At 41.2% G+C, this 25,610-nt stretch overlaps 1 protein-coding gene across 6 annotated transcripts in view; it reads left to right on the top strand.

Annotated features, from left to right (window-relative positions):
• Positions 1-15,153, top strand: part of LOC111267394 (uncharacterized) — a 66,599-nt gene extending 51,446 nt beyond the window's left edge. For 4 of the 6 annotated variants that reach the window (XM_022845629.2, XM_022845624.2, XM_022845630.2 and 1 more), the window contains 8 exons: positions 77-197; positions 7,463-7,700; positions 7,860-7,942; positions 8,138-9,049; positions 9,342-9,485; positions 10,049-10,575; positions 10,724-11,003; positions 14,634-15,153. In XM_022845629.2, the coding sequence (XP_022701364.1) occupies positions 77-197; positions 7,463-7,700; positions 7,860-7,942; positions 8,138-9,049; positions 9,342-9,485; positions 10,049-10,575; positions 10,724-10,996 (2,298 nt within the window). In that variant the 3' untranslated portion in view covers positions 10,997-11,003; positions 14,634-15,153. Of the gene's footprint in view, positions 1-76; positions 198-7,462; positions 7,701-7,859; positions 7,943-8,137; positions 9,050-9,341; positions 9,486-10,048; positions 10,576-10,723; positions 11,008-14,633 lie in introns of all 6 variants that reach the window. The other 2 variants (XM_022845628.2, XM_022845625.2) reach the window with 2 other exon arrangements.
• Positions 15,154-25,610: the final 10,457 nt, after the last annotated feature.

Genomic DNA, 25,610 nt, shown 5'->3' with positions numbered 1-25,610 from the left:
TTTTATTATTACTTTTAGGGTAAGTAGTTTATCACAGGTAATTGGGTAACTACATTTTTCTTGCCTACAACTGTAGTCACAGAACGGCGCGAGTGGCGGGGCAAGTAGAGCTGCAATTATGGCTTCTGAGAGTGCTGGAGTCAGCCCACGTCCAGGCGAGAACGGCATCGACGACGGCATCAAACTTCACGTACGATGTAAGTTTAGCATTGAAAATCATCATTATTATACCTGGGTTTTTGGCAGCTATTGGCAAAACGTTCTTAGATTTTATTCGACTAGTATGCTAAACAAAATCAAGGGTAATGAACGACTATGTCTATTTTACTAGGATTACTTGAAGAGGTACTGCTTGATTAATAGATATTATAAACATATACCTAGGAAGAGCGTTGTACCTTATAGTTGCTCTCGAGTGCTCGGCTGAAAGTCGTAAGCTCAAATTTCCTGCCCTTGACAAATTAATATAAAATGTTGGATTCGTTAATGTCCGACTAAAGTGGATCGCCATGAAGTCTCGTAACCACAGGCTCGGTATGTTACTCTCGATAGGTACTCTGTTCGACGGACTGCCCAAAAACAGTACCTATATCCTATTAGAGCAAAACAGAGAAGATCTGTGACTGATGTGATCTACACGATTATTTATCAGATAATGCTACTTCCTTACTGTATTGAAGCACATATCGTTTAACTCACATTCAAGGTAGCCTAAATAACAATCATACATTATAGTTCTTGATATATGAATATCAAGTTCAACGTATGACGCTGCTATGATATTCAAAGTTTTTTTCAGGCGCCTCTTTGTCCTTTCACACACACAACTTACGGTTTTATTTAATGTTTAACGGAAGTTTGACACTTCTCTTTCTCTGTCAATAAAAACGGCAATGGTTGCTGATTCCGACCCGCAATTACCTGTTATAGGCGCTGTGGACATAGTTATTTAATGTTTAGAAAATTACATAATTATTCATCTAATATAATAGTATTCACTTGGTTTACTGCGAAACGTTTAACGACTTTCGGCTGATGGATCCTCATCGGGATAAAGACAGACATAAGTTTTTCGTTAGCCTTAGGGAATCTGAGAAGGCTTTTCCCCGCAAAAGTTTATTTTACGGAAAAAAAATCACATGTCTTGGCTATATTGAAATATGCAATTTAAGCCTTGTCGGATCGAGCAAATCTTATTCTCACAAAAGTGAACAGACGTGCCCTCATACTTGCGCCGTACTGCGGTGGTTCGGTGCAGCTTTGAGCTGTCTGTTGGAAGTCGGATAGGGTTCGCTGATAAATCTTCTAGCACGAGCTGGGAAGCACTTCATTAACCCGCATCTATTTAAAACTAACGGAACTACAATTCAGTAACAGGTCGACGAACGGATATTCTAGGTAGCACTGAACTAAATGTCGATATTTTTCAAATAGCTCTCGAATAGGCAAATTAAATAAATACGACTTTGGTTTTAAAGCGACGTATCAACAATAGAGGTCAAGCCTTATGCTACTAAGTTGGCTATTATGACTATTGTTCATTCATAAAGTACGTGATCGTGGTGGTATTGGGCGTAATTCAAATAATAGAAGTTCGTTTAAGTTGTTGGATGGATAAAAGGGGTTTAATTTTCACAAGTGTCTTAAGTCATTCGCTCGTTTATCTCAGTACCTCACATGAATGAGCTGCAGTTCTTATTATTGTGAACAGACGATTAGCAGACGAAGCTGGGATCTAAAAAATTGATACGGTAGCTTAGTTTGTTACAGACTTCAATAAAATTACATTTTTGTTTTGTAGAAAAAAACTCTGTGTGTAGAGGTACGACGCGAATTTTTGAAGCGTGCTAACCGATGGGTCAACCTCTCAAGGCTCGCCCTTCAGATGAAGGTATGTGCGGGCATACCCACAGGGAAATCCTTTCATACGTTGCAACATAAGTCATTCGCTTTCAAGTGTTCTTATCAGTCAGCATCCGGCTTATTTGAAGTATCCAGCTTGCTATATGCTATATAATAACTTCGGCATATCAATCAGCATGATCTAGCAAGAAGCCGTGAAGTTTCTATGACTTATGGAATACTCCTCTAAAGCCTTCGAGGCCGTTCACCTGTAAACTATGATGCAGAGCTTGTAACAAACCTATATCAGCTTTTGTTACTCTCTCGCAAATGTTTTTCCTATTGTATGGCGATATAACAGATGAAATAAGGCGTGGCTCTGTATTTTTGGACATATATTGTACTTTACATGTAATATAGGTAGCGTGATACGCTTTGAAATACTTTCATCTCGTCTTCCGTTTCTGGTTCAGTTCCAAATGCAGTATCTCCCATGTCCTTTCGAACATGCGAGCATTCGTTTAGCGAGCTTGATTCGTTTAGCCACGTGCTATTTACGATGATTGACAACGTTCTTCTGAACATAACCGTAATAAACCGTGAAACCTTAATCGCCGCAGGTCGCTCCGTCACTCCGGCCCCAGTTGCATATCTATCTGAACTATACAATACATAAGCTTTCTTGACAATAGAATGCACCCCTTCTTCTTTATTTTAGGAATTGTTTTCTATTTTTTAGGAATATATTAGGAAAAAAACGTGATCTTTGTTGACAACATATCAATGATATAATTGCACCCTCTATTCTTGAGTATGCGGCGAGCATGCTTGCAGACAGCCATTGGAACACACAGACACGAAGGTGTTCGTGCTTACGTTCATGATTTGTGCTATTTAAGGTTTTTTTGGCCGCCTATTTCCTTACTTAGTTCGTAAGTCCATTGGTGCTATACTTTTATATTTTTGCACACTTGTATACCGTTACGCAGTCTCGCTAGTAAGACAACCCATATCCTATCACCGTGTTTATCATCAATGACCATCTAGGCCTAGCAAATTCTATATCCACATGATAAAGGAGCCAATTTATTTACTGCAGATTGTGGCCTGAAACGCGTCATTTATATTTAGCTTGAGGGTTTCATCGGGAGACCTCTAGTAAACGGAAAACGTTCTTCCAGCTAACGGACGAAATACGGCCATAGAATGTGCAGTAAATCCTATTAATGCGGAAGGTCTGCTCTGCTTCATCGATTTACCGGGTCCCTTAAGGTAAAGACAGAAATTTTTAGAATATACGCGCCTTTCATACACATCTTCGAAGCTGTCAGGTAATTTATCGATACGGCTCTAGTAAGCGGTGTCTTTGTTTCACTTAGAAAAAAAATGTAACTTATCTGAACGTCTTCCCAACATGGATATATGAAAAGGCTAAATAAATTTTCGACTCGGCCCCAAGTGCAGCGGAAATATATTAGATTCATAACAGTGTTTCTTTGTTCAACCCGATCTGATCAGGTTTAGCAAGCTTTCTAAGCCTCTAGTGCTATTTTGAGAGGGGTGAAATTGCTTAAAACATTTATACGACTGTGACACGTGTATACGTAACAGTCCATTGCTAGAACTATTTGACAAAGGAAAATGAGGCGGCTTTCAGCCAGGCTTGTCAGAAACCTTTCCCAGTATTCTACAGTGTAACCGTCAAATCGTTGAACATTGAAAACAAATCCAGTAGTTCTAGAAGTGATTCCGAGAAGTTTAACTGCGAAGATACTGCGAGTGTATGGTAAATAAGTAACTTGTAGATCGGCGCAAAAAGTGGCGCCGAGGGATGAATTCGTGCAAGCAGCATGTACATGCATGGGCAATGATTTCTAGTATTATCATAGTTATTATTACTAGCGACAAGATGTCAAGCATAGGTGTTGGAGCATTTGATGCTCGCACTGAGAGAACACGTTATTCAGTACGGTCTACTTTATTAAATCATATTATTTATTGAATTGAAGACATTTTTCACGATAGAGATTTTTACGAGAAGATTTGAAATTAATTTCTATAGCTGAATATCTGCTGCTACATGTCGTTTTCATGCACCTATTTAGATCCGGAGGAAAAAAGCTCACAGAAGTACGAATATTTTTGGTTAATGATAATAATCTATATATATAAGATATAATATATATATATATATATATAAAATGGCAGATTAGGGTGTTGGCTATTAGGTTCAAGCGTTAGATTGTTTTTGTGGTGTGGATGTAAAAGCTTAAACTAGCTATCGTGATCGATAAGGCCAGAAAAAACTTTTTTCATTTGGCGTGTCCTCAGGTCCTTTTTTTTCGAACATGTCGTACGGCATATCTAGCAGTATAGGTAATCATATAAATATCATTACGCCCTTAGATAATACCACTAATAGCATTCCTGTATACGTCTAAATTATTCTCGTACAATTTGAATGATACGGGTCAAAAATGCAGAAAGACATCAGTATGTCGTAGGGCCGTCGTGGAGCTACTGAGCCGCGAACGTTTGGCGATAAACCCAGTCTGACTTAGCTGATGAGTATGGAATATTCATTGGTAATGAACGCAGCATTAGATAGCAGTCGGCGGCAGACAGCGACCAGAAGAGACCGCCGGGCTTATTATTGTAGAATAGGCCTTCTACATTGTATCATGAATTACTGCAGCGAATTGGCACACAATATAGCTAGCAATCGTTACCGAGCAGCAAACAAGGTAATCCTGCCCAAGGTTTTGCGGAAACGAAAATGGCCTACAAACATTAGCATACGTGTAAGTTATACGATGGAAACTTCGTGAGAAAATACTATTTCCAATGACGAGACGAAGATATTGCCTTATGCTGGTGTATGAACACGTCGTGGCAACCGTTCAAAGCCATACTTAACGGTCGTTGCGACGGACTCGATGCTCGAGGCATTCATTTTGTTGCTGTTGAAAATGTTCCTATATGGCGGTGGTGGTGCTGCTGCTGCTGCATAGCCATACATGGCTATGGATCGCGTCGTTCGCAATCTATTTTCCCTCCTAAATGCCACACGTGATGGCGAGCCGCCGTTGATCTTCACTTTGTCAATACTGCTATTCTAGTAACACACATTGTTTGAGGATTTTCCTATTTTTCTGTACTCCAGAGGAAATCCACAGCTGGCGTCTTTGTGCTGGTTATCATTTTCGATTTCTCCGTAGCCGGGTGCGTGTGCGACATATGACTGCCGAATCGATGGCCCGTTTATCTGATGAGAAGAAAAAGGTCTGCGTGACCAGGCTCATAGGTTTAATAGTTCCCCAAAGGTAGCCACGGAAGAAATATCTTTCTACCACGACAGGGGATCAACACTGACAAGTCCCGAACGAAAATCTCATTGCAAACTATCGACACGTATTGTGCTTCCACTGAGTTGAGCCGTTAATACGATATTTTTCTATCGAAAAGATGTCACAAACCGGCCATTCTCGGATCAAAATGTGATAGGAATATAGGAACTATATTCATATCTATCGGAAGATAAAATAAAGTTTTGCATCATAGGATAAGATGCAGCTCACGCTGCGTCAAGCTCCAGCTGCGTCTTTCTAGAATGCGTTGCGCCGGACGTGAAAATGATAAGCTGTCCTGGCGAAAGTTGCTATCGAGAGAGGGAGAGAGAGAGAGAGAGAGAGAGAGAGAGAGAGGGAGATATGAATATCTTGTTCTATGTCCTGTTGTTTACTTAATTGTATGGTAGAAAATTCCCATTCAGTTCTCGGTGTTTGGAAAATATTCACAAATAATACATCTAACACATTTAACTAATATAATCCACTTTCACATCATAATGTACTTTTATGGGAGCGTATCTGTCCATGTTAATTCGTCTCGGATATTGCATATCGGTAAGTTACAAGAAAAAAAGTTTGTATAATTTAGCTAGGCGGCTTTGTATCGGTGCGTACTTATGTACATTCTAATAGACTACGGTGTGGTTACTGCTGTGTGAGCTTCAAGTAAATTGCAATCTTTTTGCATTTTGGGACACAGTCCGTTTGATCATTTACATTGCCTTTTAGACCTACGCATGAGCGTTGGCCACTGCCGCTGACTAATATAATGTAGTTTAAAACAAATATTAAGTATAGGGCTTCAGTGTCATTGAAGGTGATGTCGATTAGATGATGAATTGAACTATTTGGTTTTGTAGATTGAAGATGCTTTCGTGGTATATGCTGCTATGTTGCAAGCTCTTACAGAAAAATACGATAATGTACCAGAATGATAAACGTTGCGGTGTTCAGTACATTTAAAAGGAAGTTTACAAGCAGGTCAAATCGATGTTAGGCGCATTGGACACTAGTCTTTGTTGGTGTAATCGCGTGGAGTTTCCATAGAAAGGCTGCTAGGAGGTTTTTAGGATCCGAACGATCATAGACTGCCGCTGAAGCAACTAAGCGTCCGTAACCTTTTGAAAATTACAAGGCAGCGCCCAGTGATTTATTGGCAATTTTTTGGCGCCGTTTGGCAAGCCGTTTTTTAAGGCGCAAAAAATTTAAATTTGGTTAGCACATTAATTGTATTCAGCCGACATGCCGACATATTTGTACAGCCTTCACTGGTATTCAACCGTTCGATTAATCGTTCTGTTCCTAAACGCTCAACTTTTTAACCCGGGTTACAAATAAATTCTAGCTGACCAATTGACCCATTTCATTCTAAACCGCGCAGATTGGCATCTAAGCTTATTATAAATTGATGCATAGAACGAACTCGAGTACACAAGGCTCTTTTTTCAAAGAACTATTTTGAGGAGCTGGTCTTGTCCTTAGTTTCTAGTTGGCCGCCTTATAGGCTACTGAGTTTATAGTATCGAAGAGGTTTGTCATTTCGATGCGAAATGATCAGAATTTTTCACTTATATGAGATATAAATCATGATCTACGTCACGCGACTGCTATACCATATAAAAATACTTAAACTATTCCACGATTTCAAGCATTTAGTCGGAAGGCATAAGTGGACGAAAGTTCCGGTCCTATTAAGAATCCTGCTCGCAGTATCTCTGACTTTGGCGAAGAACAGCGATGATTAGGTGCTTTCGTCGAAGGCTTCTGGATAGCCTGAATAATCGATGGTTCTTAGTACGTGAGAAAGTAGTGAGAAAAACCGTCTTATTAAAATGGTCCGCGAAGTACTCTTAAAAGAAAAACAAGTCACGCGTTATAAACTGATACTTTTATTCGAATTTATCTATCGAAACGAGAAAAAAAAAGACAAAGTCTTAAGCGTCCTAATTAGCCTGTGCTTGTACTACCTGAACTAATGTGTTTTGTAACTTATACTCGAAAAGTCAACGTTTTATTTTGTTTTATCGTGACACATGTAAAAGTACTGATAAAAAATATAAATTTAATCTGTATTTAGTTCTAGTTTTAGACATAGGATCCGCGCACAATTTCGAAATGGTTTAGTGTCAATGTACGCACACCGTGTGTTGTATCTAGGTGATTAGCTTTAAAGCATCGTCGTCCTGTAATTGAGTCACATCATTGCAGGTCTTCGATAGTGGTACAACTTATATAAATCTGTCATTTTGTATTTAACTTCTACGTTATAGATGTGCCACAGATGACGGTACGCTTAGGCACAAAGTTGCGACACACGCATATCCGTGAGGGCAGTGACGTCTTTTTAGAGTGCGATGTCAAAGCTAATCCACCTCTCATTGAGATGGGTTGGCGATTTGAGGGTCAAGAGCTTACTCCGACATCTAGCAATGATAACCCGCATGGTCACAACAATCACAAAGGTGTTGTCATTATCGAGCACTCGTTGGTACTACAGAAAGTTACCAGGTACGAATAAGCGAAAGAAGAACAGGACTGATATTGTGAGTTATTTAATTTGAAATTGTGCATATATACATATACGTATAGAGGATGGAAGTAGGGACGATTAACGTTTTATGAAGGGGGAAGGGCAGTTCTAATAACTGTAAACAATATAATCTACAGGCATAATCGTGGAAAATATACGTGCACAGGTACCAACGCTGTCGGTCAAGGAGAAAGCGATCCCTTACAGCTGCGTGTGAAATGTGGGTATAAGACAAGTTTTTGAATTTCTTTGAGGGCTCGAATTGGAACAAACTACGATAGAACAATTATTTTTTACCACTCCTATTCAAATTAGACTAGTACGTATATGCTGGCGTTTTTTGAAGGACAAAGGGGTTTCGTTTTTGCAAGACTCTAGCTGACTCTCTAGACAACAAGCTAATCTTTTCGTCCAGATGAACCTCGTTGCATGCCCGGTCAACGCCAAGTGTACGGAGCCGCAAAAAATGAAGCCGTTCGTCTCAGCTGCGAACTGGAGTCGGACCCTGAAGAAGTTACTTTTAAGTGGAAAACCCGTACGACAAAGCGTGTCATCTCATTTGCTCCATACTCCGCATCAAACGCGTCTCCAAACAATGCATCTGATGATGACAGGACGATTCCCGACGCAAACTTGAATCTTGATACACACGGCGCCGTCGTATCAAATGGCACCCGCAGTTGGCTCACCCTTATACCCCGTTCAGAAGAAGATTACGGTACAGTAATCTGCTGGGGTAAAAATACGATAGGAACCCAGAAGGAACCTTGTATGTTTACGCTGATTCCAGCTGGACCACCGGGCCCCGTGCACAATTGCACCATCGCAAAAGCAACTGAGGACTCGCTCACAATCGCTTGTCTCGAAGGCTACGACGGCGGAGCAGAGTATGGACAGCATTTCCACATGGAGGTGCACGATTCAGCGAACCAAAATCGCGTACTCATTGCCAACGTGACAAGCGGTGGACTGTCAGCGAAGCCGGTGCTTACAGCTGCTGGTCTGTCCCCCTCTACGGCATACGTTTGTACGATCTATGCTGCAAACGAGAGGGGCACAAGCCAGCCGACGATCCTCGTCGCGTCGACGATTCCACGCCCATTTAGTTTGTCGAAATCGTCGAAAGGTGGCTATTCGTTTCTATTCGGCTATCTTTATGGAAACGGTCCGAACGGCAATAATAATCCATCACTGCTGGCCTTATTTGGTCTCGTGACAGCACTTGTAACCACTGTTGCTGTGGTAGCACTCATCGTGCTATTGACGCTCAAGCTTGTTCGATGCGGACAGTTCGCCGGTGGCAATAACAAGAAGTATAGTAAAAAAGGTATAGTCACCAATAGCATTTCTCATTTTATAATATTTCTTACTTAATGGCAATCGTTAAATTAAACGCTTCGATAATGAAAAGTCAGAAAGAAAATACGCTCTATTCGAACCGAATAGAAGCGTCCCATTTTCGACAAAATTTACATCGACAGTAACTCTCAGGTTAGTGGCTCTAAATATCACTTCTCGCAACTAGTAAAGCTGACCCAAAAAAAAAACAATTAACTTACGGTTTAGATATAAAGGTGTAAATAAATGCGCTAATATCTGTATTTGTCTGTCGCTCGTAGCTCCCCATGAGGGCATCTCGAGAGACGACGATGAGTCCGTGTTCCCCCTGAGGGATCCAAACAAAGAACGCGACCATATGACAGATCTCAAGATTTTTGGAAATGATCTTGACGACGACAGCAAGTGCCCTGACATTATAACAGGTGAGCAACCCCGTAGTGTGATGCTTTGAGTTATTGCTATCTATATAAAAATGAATTTTCTTATTTACCGAAATTATGTAATTATGTGTTTTCTAACAAGCTTATCAAAAACTACGTAAAAATAGGCGGAAATGCAACTCTTCTGGATTCCCTTTATAAAGGATTTTTGGCGTAATACGATAATGTGTTGAAATGCTAAAGAGAAATGAGCCATTGATGTCAAATTTCTTAAGATTCTTTCAACCCTTTCAATGCGCTGTATTCGAAAACACAAATGAAATTCTTAATTTAAGGAAAAAAAAACTCAAAAGGAGCATTAAGTACGTTTAGCCTCAGGTCAATGGCTTCAATGTTCTTGATCGCGTTGCACGATGAAATCGCCTTCAGTTAAGACTATGTTTCGAAGTTGTAATTGTGAAGTTAACTGTAGTTAGTTCGACAAAAAGGACCTTACTGAACGAAATAACTCAATTAAGTACCCTTACAATTTCAGGAGTTGGTGAGCATTTTTTTTTTTGACGAAACTATATTATATGACATTATTCTGTGGTCTTTTTTGACAGAAACATTAAAACTCACAAGCCCCTCGTGCTCGTCGACAGGTGACGTTGTTGAAAGCAGTTTCATCAGTTCGGTCACGCCGTTGTCGCACTTCAGTTCTTCTGCAGCTGCAGCTAGCCTTTCAATGGCATTGCAACAAATGCAGCAGCAGTCTTCGTACGCGACGGCGGCAGGAGTACGAGAATCATTAACTGCTTGCCTTCATTCGCCAAACGAGTGGATACCGACAGATTCTAAAAAAAATGTTGGTCCTTCTGCCACAAGAAGTTCTATCATAACGGGTCTGTACCAACTTGGCGTTGGCAACCGTCGTAATAGCTTAAAGCGAAGTTCATGGGATCTTGCCCAGCAACAGAAATTGCAACCTTCATACATGTCCTGCCAACATGTGGCGACCCTACCACGAAAACCTACACACCAGAACGTGCAATCGAGTCATCATCAGGAACAGCAGAGTCAGTACGGATCGTCACCTCCCCCTAAGCAAAATGCCAATTTCGACGTTTCGCTGCCATCGATGCTGCCTGTCGTAAGTGTTTTTGACATTTGTAGTTGTTTTGAATGGTAAATGTAATTTTGTATAGGCACACACCTTCGTGTATGTGTCAAGAAACCATATCCTGTATTATTATTGTCACGTTGTTTTCTGTGACGAATGGGCTTCATGTATGCTACAGGGAAGTTGCTGGCCCGAATGTCCCGCGCCGACACTCGTCTCTAGCATCACACTATCACCACAACACAGAGCGGCACTTGTCGAAAACGCATACAGTAGAAATTACGATCGAAGTTCGTCAACGGGGGTACCGTCAGCAACGTCATCAACCGATGAACAGGCTTTCGGGGGTGTCAAGCTTCTTCGTAAAGTCCAGGAGGCACAAACACGCCTTAGTGAGATTGTCACGCCCGACACACCCTGCAAGAGCTTCAATCCAAACAACACGACATGATGATTGTGTGAGTAAGTTACTACCTAGTTCAATGAGCAGACGTGTGACTTGATAGCCGAACAGTGTTAGATCTCAAATAATACTTGGATTTTATATTGTGTATTTGTCATTCTAATGATATCTTTGATGTCTAAGTATTAACGTGGGTTAGTCTGATCGTCCCTGTTTCAATCCATGCCTTATAAAGCACGTCTTTTTGAGCTACTGATGTAATCTTATCACGATACTAAAGTAAACTGTAGTCCGAGGCACTCGCGTTCTAGACTACTCAAGAGGTGGAAAGCAACACTGGAGCCTCTCTCGCAGCTTGTTTCCGTAGCCAAATGTAAGAAGTCCTCGCGTCACAAAATTCAAATTTCAACAGTGTCATAGGTTTTTCATCAGTCCAACAATTACAATGGTCAACATACAACTAGGGTGATACTGTTAGCCGTTGTAACACTGAGAACTATCGAGGTGATGAGTACCTAGTTATTCGTTGATGATAAACAACGGTAGTAAATAAGCAAAGAGCAACTAGACATGCGTTCTCATTGGTAGCGTTGTCTATTTTTGCAACGTAAGTTAGCGGAACGAAACTCACCAAAAAAAAAGGGCTAGGTAGCGGAGACCGGGTTTCGACTTCGCATTGATACAAGCGGAATTTTTATATTGTAAAACAAAACCGACCTAAGATTTGATAGGAGTGAATGAATTTCGAGGTACCAACGTGCTTAGTTGCTGTATGAGCAAACAAACGAGATCTTAGCTTGGACCCCTGCCACAACACTACCTTGTTGCGAATATATCCAGGGAAACGATTACGAAGTTATAGAGCGAATGCTTTTTAGAACCCGCTCTCTATTGATGCACAAAGTTTATTTACTGTTCCTCAAAGTCAAATACTCAGCGGCTTCGGGCCACCGACGAACAATGCGAGAGCCCTTCGACGCGGTAACCGGAACGGCTATCGATTGTATCGGTGTTCGATAGTGTTAAAAGCCTGATCATTTAAGATGCAACGCATGGCCGATCCCTGCAGGTAGAAGAACTGACGTAAGTACGGCGCATGGAAGCCAGAAAGGCTTCTAGATAAGCAGAGCATTAACGGAACCAGTATTACGGAAAGCTAATTGATCAGCTAAATCAGTTCACTTTTGATACGTCGTATAAATAGTTAAAAATAGTGCACGATTAAGTAGGACCGCCTTATTATCTATACGTGCATATCAGCAAACTAGATCTTCTACTAAACACAGTGGCAATCATGAAGTCATTTATTGCCCTTTTCGGAAATGGATCAATTTGAGTCGTCGCTTCCATTGTATGTAAAAACATCTCCCGGTATAGGCTTTCACTCGCTGGCTTACGTGGTTATTTACCTGGTAACTAATCGGCTCCATAATTAAGTTTATAGAGCTTAGTATTTAATGCATCTTAGTTTGTGGCAACATGTATTACACTAATAGAAGGAGCATCGCTGAAACTAGATGCGCTATTTTTCCGCCGCCATTACTACTTAGCTGTCCCTATCGCTAGCTATCAGTCAGCTAATCCTGTCCATTCACATGGCTGATAACCAACAACAATACACCATAATCGAGATAAACGTCGTGTCGTACAATGCGGTTCGCCTCTGATAGTAATCGAAGTCGCGTTTATTCCCAGGCAGCTCTCGTTATGGTCTTCCGGAAGTTGTGTGGCTCGAACAAGTCGAAGCGATCCCCATTGAACGAACTCCACCCAGAATGCACCCAGAACTGTACCCAGAATGTAGAAGAGGCTTCATACTAGTATTAGTTTAATACTAGTTCACTTCTAGTAGCAGCTGCCCACAATCCCACCTTATTAGCTACTATTAAAACCCATAATTTTATACTCATGTTGCTATTGCTTGTATTTTACAATAACATGCTCGCCACCTATGTATATATTCGAAGCGTCCGATAAAGGGGCCCCCAGCTGCTATTTTAACTATCCGTTAAATGTAAAAAGGTCGAAAGCTGACCCCGTACAGGCTACGCGCGTTAAAGATTTTAACAAGACGCTTAATCGTATCGGCCTGTAGAATTAAGAACCCATTACCGAGTCATATCATACTTGACTCAGTGTACTGAAATGCTTTACGTCATTTACCCTTACGTCAGGCCCCTTGTGAGTGTGCTACCGTTATTTATAAAAGTGTCGTATAAGTTCAATAGTAATGAAAGACGTACGAGTTTCAAGCTGTTGCATAGTAACGCGGCGTATGAATGATCACATAGTCCAGATCTTTGCGTATGCAGTGGATAGGCCATTTGGGCCCTTGTAGATTATCTAATAGTACGAATACGGTTCGACATATGACGGGCTGAAGATTTAAATATTTAAATCGATTTTGGATTTTGCTTTGGGTTAAACTCTCCTACTAACACAAATTGCCTTAAATATAAGAATATAAAGCAGAATTGTACAACATACGACAAACAAAAGGGTGCCATTGAAAATTTATATATCTGATTTTAATCTATCGTTTGATTTACTCTCGTAGAAATAGCACAAAATACTATATACAATGTATTAATTAAAGAATGTATGCAGGTTAGGTTAATGCAGGTTAGGTAGGCTTAGGTTAATAGGATAATTATTTTTTGACAATACAGTGTCTGATGGAAAGCGTTGGTGAAAATAGCGAAGGCTATTTTCAACAAGATAGGGCGTTCGTATACTAGGGTTATCATGTAAGAGCTTATCATGATGATCTTCCATACGTGGATCAAGAACAATGTTCTAAAGAATAGTCTAGTAATTCAAAGTGAACTTGCTAAGTTCTCTTTTACCTTCGTTTTAGCTAATCTGATGATTAGCTGATATCGCCAATAGTTGTAGTTACCTCTATCCATCTGTTTTTTTTTACTGATTCTGCTTATCATTTGAGTAACTTTATTCTTCCATTAAAATGTTCTAGCGACTTGGCCGGACTCTGTTTGGAAGTTGTTTTATCAGCCTTAATTACAAGTTAACGACCTTAATTCACATTACATGAACTGTAACTTGATTGAAAGCGTTTTCCTACCTATTTTGTCATCTGGTGATAATTCGTCTGAAACCCATTATATTTATGGATTTCTGCGGTCTTCAGGTGAGGACCTGCTTTGTGTCATTAACTACGTTTTCAGGGTCCCACTATCCTGTTACCCTGTTCCAACGAAAAGTAGTCATCTTATTACATGAATTGTGTTATGATATCGCAGCAGTTCGATTTTCCTTCTATTAGAGTGTTTCATCAACCCTGTTATTTTACCGGAGTTAGGACATTTTTTGTCTAAATTGTTTCGTCCTCTCGTCGCAAATAATTTGTTACGTTTAGATTAGCTATACTAAAGTCTAGTTCATCGTATCTATTGAGGCGTCTTTATTCCGTTACCACAGTTATGTATAATTCCATTTTTCCGTTCAAGTGTTTTTTTGGGCCTGTTATTCTGTAGCATTAATTTTACTTCACCATTGTGGAAAAAATCAACGAATACATGGAAACAACCGACTTCGAGTAACAGAAATATCGATTACGTACGGGATAAGTATGTTCGAATATAGCGGCGGTTGCGTACTGCATCGTGATATAACATAATTGGTTATGGAAGCCCTCTAAAATAGATTTTGATTTCTTTCATTTCAGGTGAAAAATGACCGGATAAGTGAGGAGCTTTGTTGTATATAAAACTAATGGCATATAGGTATATGTACGTACATGCTTCCAATGACTTCAATTAAAGTATACAGCCTCGCGTTTCTTTAAAAAGCTGCCAACAATAATTCCACTCATGTCAAGGAAGATAGATAAAGAAATTATATATAGGCAATATATTTTTGCGACATCGGTATGTGTATATACGCCGCGTTCTCCCATTATAATTGAAGCCTAGTATAAAGGTAATAAATTATTAGATATGTGCGAATAAAATTGGCCCTTTAGTAGGTGTCTTGTACATACGTAACTTCAACGCAGTGTTTCTCAGTTGTAATAAACAGTGAGGAAAAAAAACTTATGACTCGCAGAGGTAGAAGTCTCATAAGTAGAGCAGATCTTAGCGAAAATGGTAATGTTTATAAACATCATAAGCAACGATGTAATAATAATATTATAAATGGCCTTGGAAGAGCCGCTACAATTTTTGCAAATGTGAACAGGAAGAAAATGAATGTGCTTCTTTATAAATATATGGCTACCCGTGTAGCATATGAATTTATGTTCATTGGAAAAAGAAGGCCTAATTTCCGTCATTGAAACTTTACAATAATTGGCTGCCTTTAACTTAGATAGAGTTTGTCAATGGAACTTTCTTGAATTTTTGTTCTTTGTTCATGTTTAGCACTGTTAGGTACTTATCCTACGTGAATAAGTCGTCGGAAGCTATTTGTTGACATAGCATTAACGACCTGGGTCTTGCGAAATTTATTTGCGGTTTCTACAGCGTGGCACTCATGCAAGTAGCTATCAACCCCCAGATTCTTTATTTTTCCCTAGGTGGCTTTCTCTATCGTGTATCGTATTGGGGTCAATTAGGTCTGTATCTTTTTCTTTTGCGATCGTCTAGCAATATTCTCCTTATGTTCTTGTAATATAGAGCTGTACATTGACTATGCATATTAAGATACATTCGGGTTTGCGTTTTTAGCAACTGTACATGAACGATTGCTTAATATAGCCGGGTATAGTTTTAATTCAGTTGTACCAAAGTACACCCATTTTTATTTGCTTATATATGATAATATGCACTTGACGCGTGTTTTGTGAGAGGGACAAAATATTAAACCGTTTGGTTGAATCTTTGACCTAAGTTTTTAACTCTGTAATGTAAATATTCATAAGGCACACGCAAAATTATTTGTACAACACTACTCTTTAGATTAGAGCCATTTCAGTTCTACTCTCTCCCTGTCTATTCGTTCCGACAGAAAAAGGGGAATATACTAAAAAAAAATGCCCTAGTCAATTGAAAATGAGAGCAAATGGTGCTTCATCTCTTTGTCTAGTTGGTGACAGCATGTGGTGCCATGACATGTTTGAAGGCACACCGAAAAGTGACTGAAAGGATAACTCAGTTCGGTAGATTTTTATCCTCGGAGTACAGGCATCTGCGGAGTCACCTTGTGGATAGAAAGCAATTTTGCCTTATATAGATTTGGGTATTTCAAATTTATTTGCTCTATATGCAGATTGTGTACTTCCACGTCTTGCAATAAATTGTTCTGAATACATTGTATAAGAAATATGGTGCTAAAAGAAATATATCGATTTTTCATTGATGATTTCTGCTTACTGACGTGCCCCTAATGTTGTGTTTAACCTCGTTATGTATTGTTTTACGATGAACTAGTGAGTAAATAGTGCGGCTCTGGACCGATCAGAAAGCCATGGATAACTACAACTCAGGCAGGGTCAGTTATTAATATCTACAAAAGTTAGCTCTGATGTTGCATCACATCCATTTTACATGTGTGCTTGTGAACTGATATATGCTCGTCTCTACCTATTCTTAGTTTCCGCCAACGCCTCATCATTCTCGGATGGTTTGTGTTTTACTGATACGTGACCGTTACTCATAAATCCGATTGTTCTTCGCACTACGCTTCAACGGTAACAGCCAACGGTAAGTTATTCGTACATCCTCTGGTGTCAATCGCTCACCCTTGCGGTTCAACTAACCTATTTCGACTGGTTCTCTATAAACAGAGGCGTATGAGCTGCGTTCCGGTTCGAGCGCAACCCAACTTGCAAACGCTTTCAAACAGCTCTTGACCGAGGTCTTGCGTACCATTGCTGCCAACGTTGATATATTTCTAGGACGTTTCCTACAACTTCAAACAGCGTTCTCCTGTATTTTTTTTTTTATCTTTCTTCATTTTTAGCCTTTCCTTGTTATCCAGCGTTCCTCAATTTCTCGTAAACCTCTTTTTCCCCAAGGCTTTTACCACAGTCTGCAAAGAGTAAACGAGAGTATGAGTCGCCTTTTAGTAAAGCTCATCCAAACTGGTACGAATAAGCTTAAAGTAGCTTATTCAAGCCCTACTATGCCGTTGGCAAATCTAAATATAGTTCAGGTCATTTTCGTGAGTCGATATCTGCCCAGAAAGCACACACTGAGGTCGCAAACTAGCTCTAGTCCCGGTTTTTTAACGTAGACCTGCGTCGTTAGGGAAACTTGGGCTTTCTCCAATTCTTCGTGCTTCATTTCGCCTTCCCTGAAAGTCGGTGACGGGGGAAGGGAGCGTTGCCAGCGTCACTTCCAGCTTTTGTAGTAACCAACAGCAATAGCACGTTGTTCCACGGGCACAGTTTATGTCTAGATTGGTAACGGCAGGCAGACGGCTGTCGCACTCGCCGCTAGAATTGCAAAGGGGCGGCAGCGCACTGCTGAAGGCAGCGGTACCCACACGGGCTACGATACCACCGAATTCTCGCAAGGCCCACCCCAATCTGCCTAGTAAGCAACACGAGACAGGGCCCGCTTTCGTAGCATACGACCTGTGCTTCCGTCTTTTCTTTCCTCCACGATCCGACTCTTCGATCTAAACCAACGTAGTTGTAACTACTTCGTATAATTTTAAAAATGGCTGCGTCACTCCGCGAGTATGAGCGCACCTGCATACCTAAAGAAGTATTTCGAGTATTAGGATCTGAAGGTTCAACATGAATACTACATGCCAATTCTAGAAAATTTAAATCAACAAGTACCTCTATCTTGTATTCAAAACTCATATAATGATTTCTTAAGGCATTTTTGCGAACAGGTTCACTAATTCACTTCTACCTGACATCAAGCTCCGCTGGCGTATGAACAGTATACCGGCATAATTCGGAGTTGCTTCATTTCACAGCTTCACTCTAACTACCACGCAAAACAAAATATGAGGTACTTATAGAAAACATTAAAATTTCAAGAAAAATACTTAGAAGTAGTGAAGGTGTAAATCATAAGCAAGCATTTAAGAAGTAGGCGATCGATATGGGATCGCTAAAACAAATGCTGTCTACGTAGAGGCGATGCAACGAAAAAAAATCGCTCAGCTATACTGACTAATGCCCTAAGGCAAAACATCGAGCGCGTTTACAATGATTTTGCTACTGTCTAATAATAACAATTAATGAAAACAGTAATAAAATAACATTATGAAGAATATCCGTTGGACAGTGCGAGATCTTTAATGATAGCCTATTTTCCAATTCTAATCAGTACGGTGACGTCGTCACCAAAAACTCGAACAGAGATCATGGCGTTTGACTGGTAGTAAATAATCAAAAGCTGTCATATAGTTGCCATCAAGGACACTCCAAACCAGTAGAAAGTTCCGCTAGAAAATCTAAAGCGGGATGATCGTGTGAATGAGAACAGCAGAGCCAATACTATCAGAAACCTCAACTACGTACGCCTTAATCTCCAAATATATATATATATATATATATATATATAGTCGATTTCAATAAGATTGTAATTCTTAAGTAAAAACAGCCAGAGACAGTATGTAAGGAAAGATTTAGTGCTGAAAAAATCACTATATGCCGATAGCAGTTTCATGGTTCGCAACATTCAGTGGCAACTGTGGGATTGCGCCCGAAAGACAAATTAAGAAGGATGGACAACTGTGATCAACGTCAGTTGCGATGAGACAACGCGTCGACCAGGCTGAGGTAAACGTCTGGATGAGTGTGAAGATAATGTTGAATGGGGACGTCGTTCGCGCCTCATTTAAGTCTCTTACCGCCCGCCTCTCAGAAGATATCACAAAGGCTATTCACCGCCGATTTTTTTTGCCCGACCTGCCACTCTTGTATAATGCCGCGCCCTGTATATGGATTCTTCAATTGGAATCTGTTGCGACACCCAAAGCTGGCCGCTCTATTACCTTTAGACAGAGGTCCTCAATTTACTTCCCGAATCAACCTTGCTACAGTTTAATACAGTCACGGTCAGGCAACGTTCGTAGCATCAGTAAGGGAGCGTTTTAAGGTACAGTTGTTTCTGAGGTTGCTGCCACGGATCATTCGGGGTACTGTACCCAAAAAGACGGCACGGAAAAACGTATAAACCTTCATCCAGTAAAAGCGCATTCTGGTGGATTGGCTGACGCGGTTCTAAGGACTATTGGAGAGACGTTAAGGAAACGCGTCTGAGAGAGAAAGATCGCCGGAACCGCTCGAACGAATCTTTAGGTGCATATAGTGCCTTCGAAATGTTAATGGTCGAATACTCCGAACGTACCACAAGGTTCTGTACATGCGGGTAATGAGAATACCTTAGGCGCTTTATTAACGGCTCACTTACGCCCAAACGGAAGTTGCGTCAATAAAGCCGCCGATTAGCCGTTCTTTTGAGTCAACTTTTCTTGCGGAAAGTTGACTGTTTCGCTGAATTCGGACGCGTATGTAAATGAAATTTCTTCGCGTTCATTGGACATGCTTTACTCAAGTGAAATTTAAGTGTCGGTAGTGTATCATTTACACGACACCCAGCGCGCTCCTACAATATTGTTAAGTTTGGTTAACATATCTATCGACGATGCGCCAGGGGAGATATTCTTTATCGTATTAAACTAGGTCTGGAAATCCACTTCTTTTAAAAGGAATCAAATTTATAAAGGTGCAGCCATTGATAGATATGTTCCACTAATAGGAAAAGCACTGTAGGCGATGGCCCAGACGATTTTTCCGAACATTGTACTAAGCTCTACTACTATTCTCTGAAGTATGCGCATGCGTCTCGCGCAGCGTCATGAGCACATATTAGGTGCTGGTCGTGAATTTTTAAAACTATCCCATCGGGATAAAAGCCCACATTAAAATAAACTAATTCACGGAGCTCCTTAATATTTGCGAGATTGGGAACTGCAAACAGAGTCTTTTCTTCTACGCCGACATGGCTTGATCCTTTTGAGTAGGGGCGGGGCTGACGGTTAACTTTTTGAGTAGCTATATAGGGTCACTCACACCGATTTTGTCAAGCATATGAACCCAACGAGTCACTCGGCGTCGACCCGTTACGCCTTTCAAGCAGCACGTAGCAGCCGACTCCAATTCATCTTGCACAGCCGCGCTGTCGACTTCTCGTCCAGATGATGGTCCTCCTTTCTTTCCCGTAGCGTTTATGATAACGAAAAACGGAACAGTTAGTTCCTGTGTTGATTACTGTTAGCTGAATAGCTTTACGAACTGAGAAATATATCCGCTGCCAAGGACTAACGATGCACACGGCGTTCGAACGGAATAAGGTACTCTGCATGTCTGGCCGTCATTACCAGTTCGCGCGTTACCAAACGCACGCCATTGGTCATGTAGACGCACCCACGACATTTCAGAGGTTGATGGAAGGGGCTGTTAGGGTGCTGCCATACCGATGGCCCTCGACCATCTCACAATATCATAATTTATTTGCCCGATATGCATGTGTAGGAGATACTGGCAGTCATTGTTACGCAACTCGATCGTAGGAAGCGAAGTAGAGCTCTTTTGAGATTTAGGCAATGATGTAGTTGGGTTGTGGGAACACGGCCGACGGGATTTTGCGACGCTTTGAAAAAATCCGGTCAGTGAAAGCCCATCTAGCCTCGATCCCTGCTATGAGTTCAAGCGCATTTCGAGTTCCGCCTCCTACGATCGACGCTTTATACGGGGTTGTGGTTTCAGCTCGGGTCGTCAGTTTATGTTACGCCGTAACCCACACGAGATATTTCCGAGGGATGCCGTTCACGACAAAAAAAGCTGCTAAAAAGCAAAGGCCTGTACCGCTTTTATGTAACTGAAGATGAGGCTGCATACGAACGTTGGTAGAACCGATGCAAAGTGGTGCTTGCTTGAATGGGAAAAAGCCGCGTACATGTACACCTTACCGACGCCAAGACTAAGTTTCATCCCTCCGAAAACGAGCACTTGACGGCAGTAGTACAGTAGCAGTACGACGATCTGGATTTAGATAAGGCTCTGAGAGCGTGGAGAAGAAATCCTCGCTTGCGCACGCTAATCGCGAAATTGGAAAGAATGGTTCGCATCTGGTGCTCACTTGTGGCCTAAAGTATCGGGTCACGGGGAAGACGAATGTGCTTTACGTCCGTATACCCAAGGCGGAAGAAGCAAATACTCCGGATTACTCGAAGAAGATAGCTGGGTACATCGGCCTTTAGTAACCTTTTAAGACTTGTAGGAGTACGTTTTTGTTCGGGAATGGGCTGAAATTGCAAGATATCGTTATATTAACAAGAAATAAAAACTGCACAAGCCTATTAAAAAACGTGCACTGTTGACGTTCAACATGCGTTATTGAAAGAAATTTTCTTTGGCATCTCGATGTAAAAGTTTCTTTCAATGGTCGACCAGTCACGAAACAGGTATACAATGTTGTCGCGTAAGTTTTGCTAAACTGCTAAACCCGTGGATAGGCATGATATCGCCAACAGTCACCGACGACCGAATAATCTTAAATCATTTGAAGACAGCTGGCTGCAAGAAGAAGTTTGATGTTTGGGTATTCCACGAATTGACGTAGAGTAATTTAGTCGAGCCTGTTTCCAACTGCGAAATTCGACAGGAACGTAACGAACTCGAGCTAGCAGCTCTGAAGCAGTTGATCAGGGCTGATGAGAAACATATTGCATACGACGGTAACTTGCGAAACAAGAAAGAAGTGCTTCACAGTACCTAAGTGACGCCAAAAAGGTGATCTTTTGTGGAGTTGGAAATAAATCGTGCATTATGAGCTGCTATCGCCTGGAAAGGCGATTAAGTCGGAGCTTTAGCAACTGTCAAGTTGTAACAATAAGTCAGAAAAAATCGATTGGAACTACTCAGTAGAGAGGGCGTCATTGTCTATTGTGACACTGAAAGGCTACATACGTTTTTACACTGCAAAAACTGAGAAAATTCATACAGTACGATGTCCGCCGTATATCACGGACCTTGCACTACTAAACCGTCATTGGTTTCGATCTATGCAGAACTTCCTCAATGGTGTTAATCCACTTTGAATACAGACTGTTAAAGCCGGCTAGGAAGAGCTTAGTAGACATATAGAGAGCAGTATTATTTAGACTTGAATTGATAGATCGCCATCTTTTCTAGGCACTAACGAATGAAAGCTATCAGACTTTTTACAATTAAGAATGAAAGAGGTCTCAGAAACGCACTGGACCTGTCTTTCAACATTATACCTGAAAAATATATCAAGACAGAATATAAATAGAATGTGAGATAAAAATAAACTTGTCGGCGGTCGGTCACAACGAATACGCATCTTTCTTTTCCGATACGTAAGCCGTCAGGCATTACTTCAAACGGCTAGCTCCCGGCTGACCCAAAAACTATGTGTACGTTTGGATTCGAATTTTGTGTTTTGGCAGGCAGGTATGCTATCACTGGGATGAATAAATCTATCTGCAAACTATTAAACTTCTTGAATAAACGGTTTTGGTCGACACAAATGGACCCTTAGCTTAAACTGATCTTTTTTAATTGTAACAGGCAGTAGGGGAGATGGCATAGACGAATACGTTCCTTCCAAAAACAAAATTTTACCTTTCGACATATAGCACAATGTTAATTTGCTTAGACATGCATCGAGAACGGTAACTTTTTCGCATTTTCCATATTTTGTAAACACCAAGATGGCCACCAGCATTGACATGTCATCAAATGTGTAACACCATCTTTATTTACTCGTTTGACACATACTTCTGCTCCTCGAAGAAAAACTTTCTCAACGTTAATCTGCTACAGCCACTGGATACGATACTGGTTAAATACTGGTCAATTATTGAAAGCAAGGAAGGCACTGTGTTTGTACGTCCGCAAAGTTTGATGTGAAAATTGTAATGTTTGAGCGCTGTGACCCACTTTCGCCGCTTTAACTGATCGCCACAGATCACAGTAGCTTCTAGCTGAAAGTAAATCGCGACGCTCAAAACGCCTACCTGGCTATGCTGAATCGCCAAACGCCATCAGTCACAAGTCGCCGTCAGGCTAAGTACAAAAGGTACAGGGTTTTCAGGTAGAAACAGGTAGTGAAACGAAATACAAAACCCTAAGTATAAAATGCACTTAGGTTCAACAGAGGCTGGTGCATGGAGCGCAATACGATAAGCATTCACGTCGTTTCTATAGCCTTCTCGATCGTTTTTGAGCCACAGGCCTACCACAGTCGCTCGACGCTCGCCATCCGGACTACTGCAACTGATATGCCTGCAACTCCGACTTAGGCCTCCAACAAGAGCCGGATGTCGGCTCCAGCTTTACCGAATGGAAGTGCCTTTACACTTCACGAGACACGCAGCTTTCTGACTTGTCCGACCATAACCGCCGACCACAACCTGACCGCGTTGATACGACTCGAAGGCAGACAATCGCTCGTCAGCTCATTCAAACGAACAACGCATCCGCCCAGCCATACACCTAAAAGACTTCTATAACATTCTCCCAGTCACCACTCAACGGAGCCCTCAACAAAAGTAGGAACCAAAATCACCTTTTTTCGGCAACCTTCACTCCAATGAACAATGCATACAGTTACTGCAAAGCCCTACTATCCAAAAATGAGCAGATATGTTTTTACCGCGAAGAAAGTAGAGTAAAATGAAGGTATATCGATCTTCCCGCAGGGTTGGACGCGCTGTACAAAAGCAACTCGCCTGTTACCAAGGCGTTTGGTATGCTCTGTAGACAGTGTAACACGTTCTTTAAGATGACGTCGTTTCGCATGAGTGAGCGGTGACATCCTCCTAAATATACATACAATCCGTCCTTAATTACACAGGAGGTCCTCGATCATCGAATAGGCCTGCTAATACTGGGACACTACGAGCCATGTTAAAATCTTGCACCTAGTCTTTTAAGGTGCTATCGAATGCCTGCTGCATATTATGAATCGCCCAGAATTTCGAGCCATTGCTGAAACGCTAAAGGTTGTATTTCGACAAGCGATTTTCTATATTGGTTACCGCACAGCAAAGGAATGTATTACTGACGTAGTCGAAGCTGGTATCATTATTGATCCGAGTCGACTGCTATTACACGCGTTCTGAGGCGACTTACGTATCAATGGCTAACAAAATAAGAATTCTTATTCAGGATTGCCGCGGACTCTCCATAACACTCCGGCATATCATTCTCTGCTACAGAAATGTTTCCCTCCCAGTCATATATCACATAGATCACATAATTTCAGAATCACAGTCATCCTACAAAAATTTTCACTACGTTCTTCTGTTCTTATTTGCTAACGACGGCTAGCACCTTCAGCTAAGGAAAATCCGCAATAGGAAGCTAAGCATACTTTACTATTACACATACCATATCGTGAATCGGGGTAGTACATTTAACCATCTGCACCAGGCAGGCCGCTTCGACTAACAGCATTTTGTCGAAATAGCAGTGAAGATCTAATCAGAAAGTAGAATTTCACTGGGATAATCGAGGATGATGACGATCTAATTCTGGTGAAGAAATAGCACATCTTGTGTGACAATCCCTAATGGAACTCGATAAGACGCAACGATATGTATTCGCACTTTTGGCTCTTCCTCGCAGTTTCTAGCTATGAAGTGTATATAGCGATGGCGAGATAATGTTGTCCATTTCCCAAAGGATCAATGACCTGAGAAGCGCTCAAATTCAATCGAGAGTGTTCCAGTTGAAAAAACTTTTTCATACGCCATTATATGTGGAAACATGGCATGTCATGGCCTATTTAGGAACTTAGTAGTACCAAGAAAAAGGGCTCCCGCATGTTTACATTCTACTGTGGTTCGACAAGCAAACAAAGCCTAAACCGCAACCGTACGACTAACTTGTGCAGGCGGGAATTCCGGATTCAGCGCAGATCCCAAAACTTTACAACTTCATATTGACGCACATGATTCATGGCCCGTTCCACACAGTTGAACCTCCATGCATGATGGACGATGGGTGCTCGAAAAAGCTTTCCAAGTCCTGCACGAAGCATTGCACGCCGACAATGCCTGTGTCAGATAAGTATCGCTCCCGCGAGACGGGAGAATTTGTCGGTTACAATGAGGGTAAGTAGCATGCTAGTTATACTATGGCATCGCAATGTATGGTCCCGTACAACGCCGATTTCCCGAAAACCTTCCAATTCCCACTTTACAATAGCATTATGTTCCTCTCTAAAGTTAAGTTAAAATATATTACAAAATACATAGTAAAGGGCAGCTACAGCATTATTCCTAAGGTCGACGAAGTGGGACAGTATCTTAATGGACTATAGACTTGGCTTCGCCAAGTCTATAGTCCATTAAGATCACTCGCATTTATTGATCATCATGATAGTCATCTCGCATTTATTGAACTCATCATTTCAGAACGAAATTCTCCCATTGAATATCTTTTTGCACTTACGCCAGAGGCAGCGAGTGTTCTTTCACAAGGGCACAGCATGCCATGGCACTGAAATTGGCGGAAAGGCCATAAAGCTGACTGCATTAAAACTCTGCAAATAAGATGCGTTAACTAAAACACTGCTTTATGTCGAGATACCCAGACTGACGCCTGGACAAATAACAGATCAACGAAACGGTAGTGCAGCTCTCACGTTTCCCACTTCCCGACATACTACCAAGCGAATGTTCCTGGCAACATCCTCACAACTAACCC

The sequence above is a fragment of the Varroa jacobsoni genome, unplaced genomic scaffold, assembly GCF_002532875.2.
Source record: "Varroa jacobsoni isolate VJ856 unplaced genomic scaffold, vjacob_1.0 scaffold_1179, whole genome shotgun sequence".
In the NCBI taxonomy this organism is placed as follows: Eukaryota; Metazoa; Arthropoda; class Arachnida; order Mesostigmata; family Varroidae; genus Varroa; species Varroa jacobsoni.
Note: the sequence above shows the minus strand (reverse complement) of the source record. Positions and strands in the feature narration are given on the sequence as shown.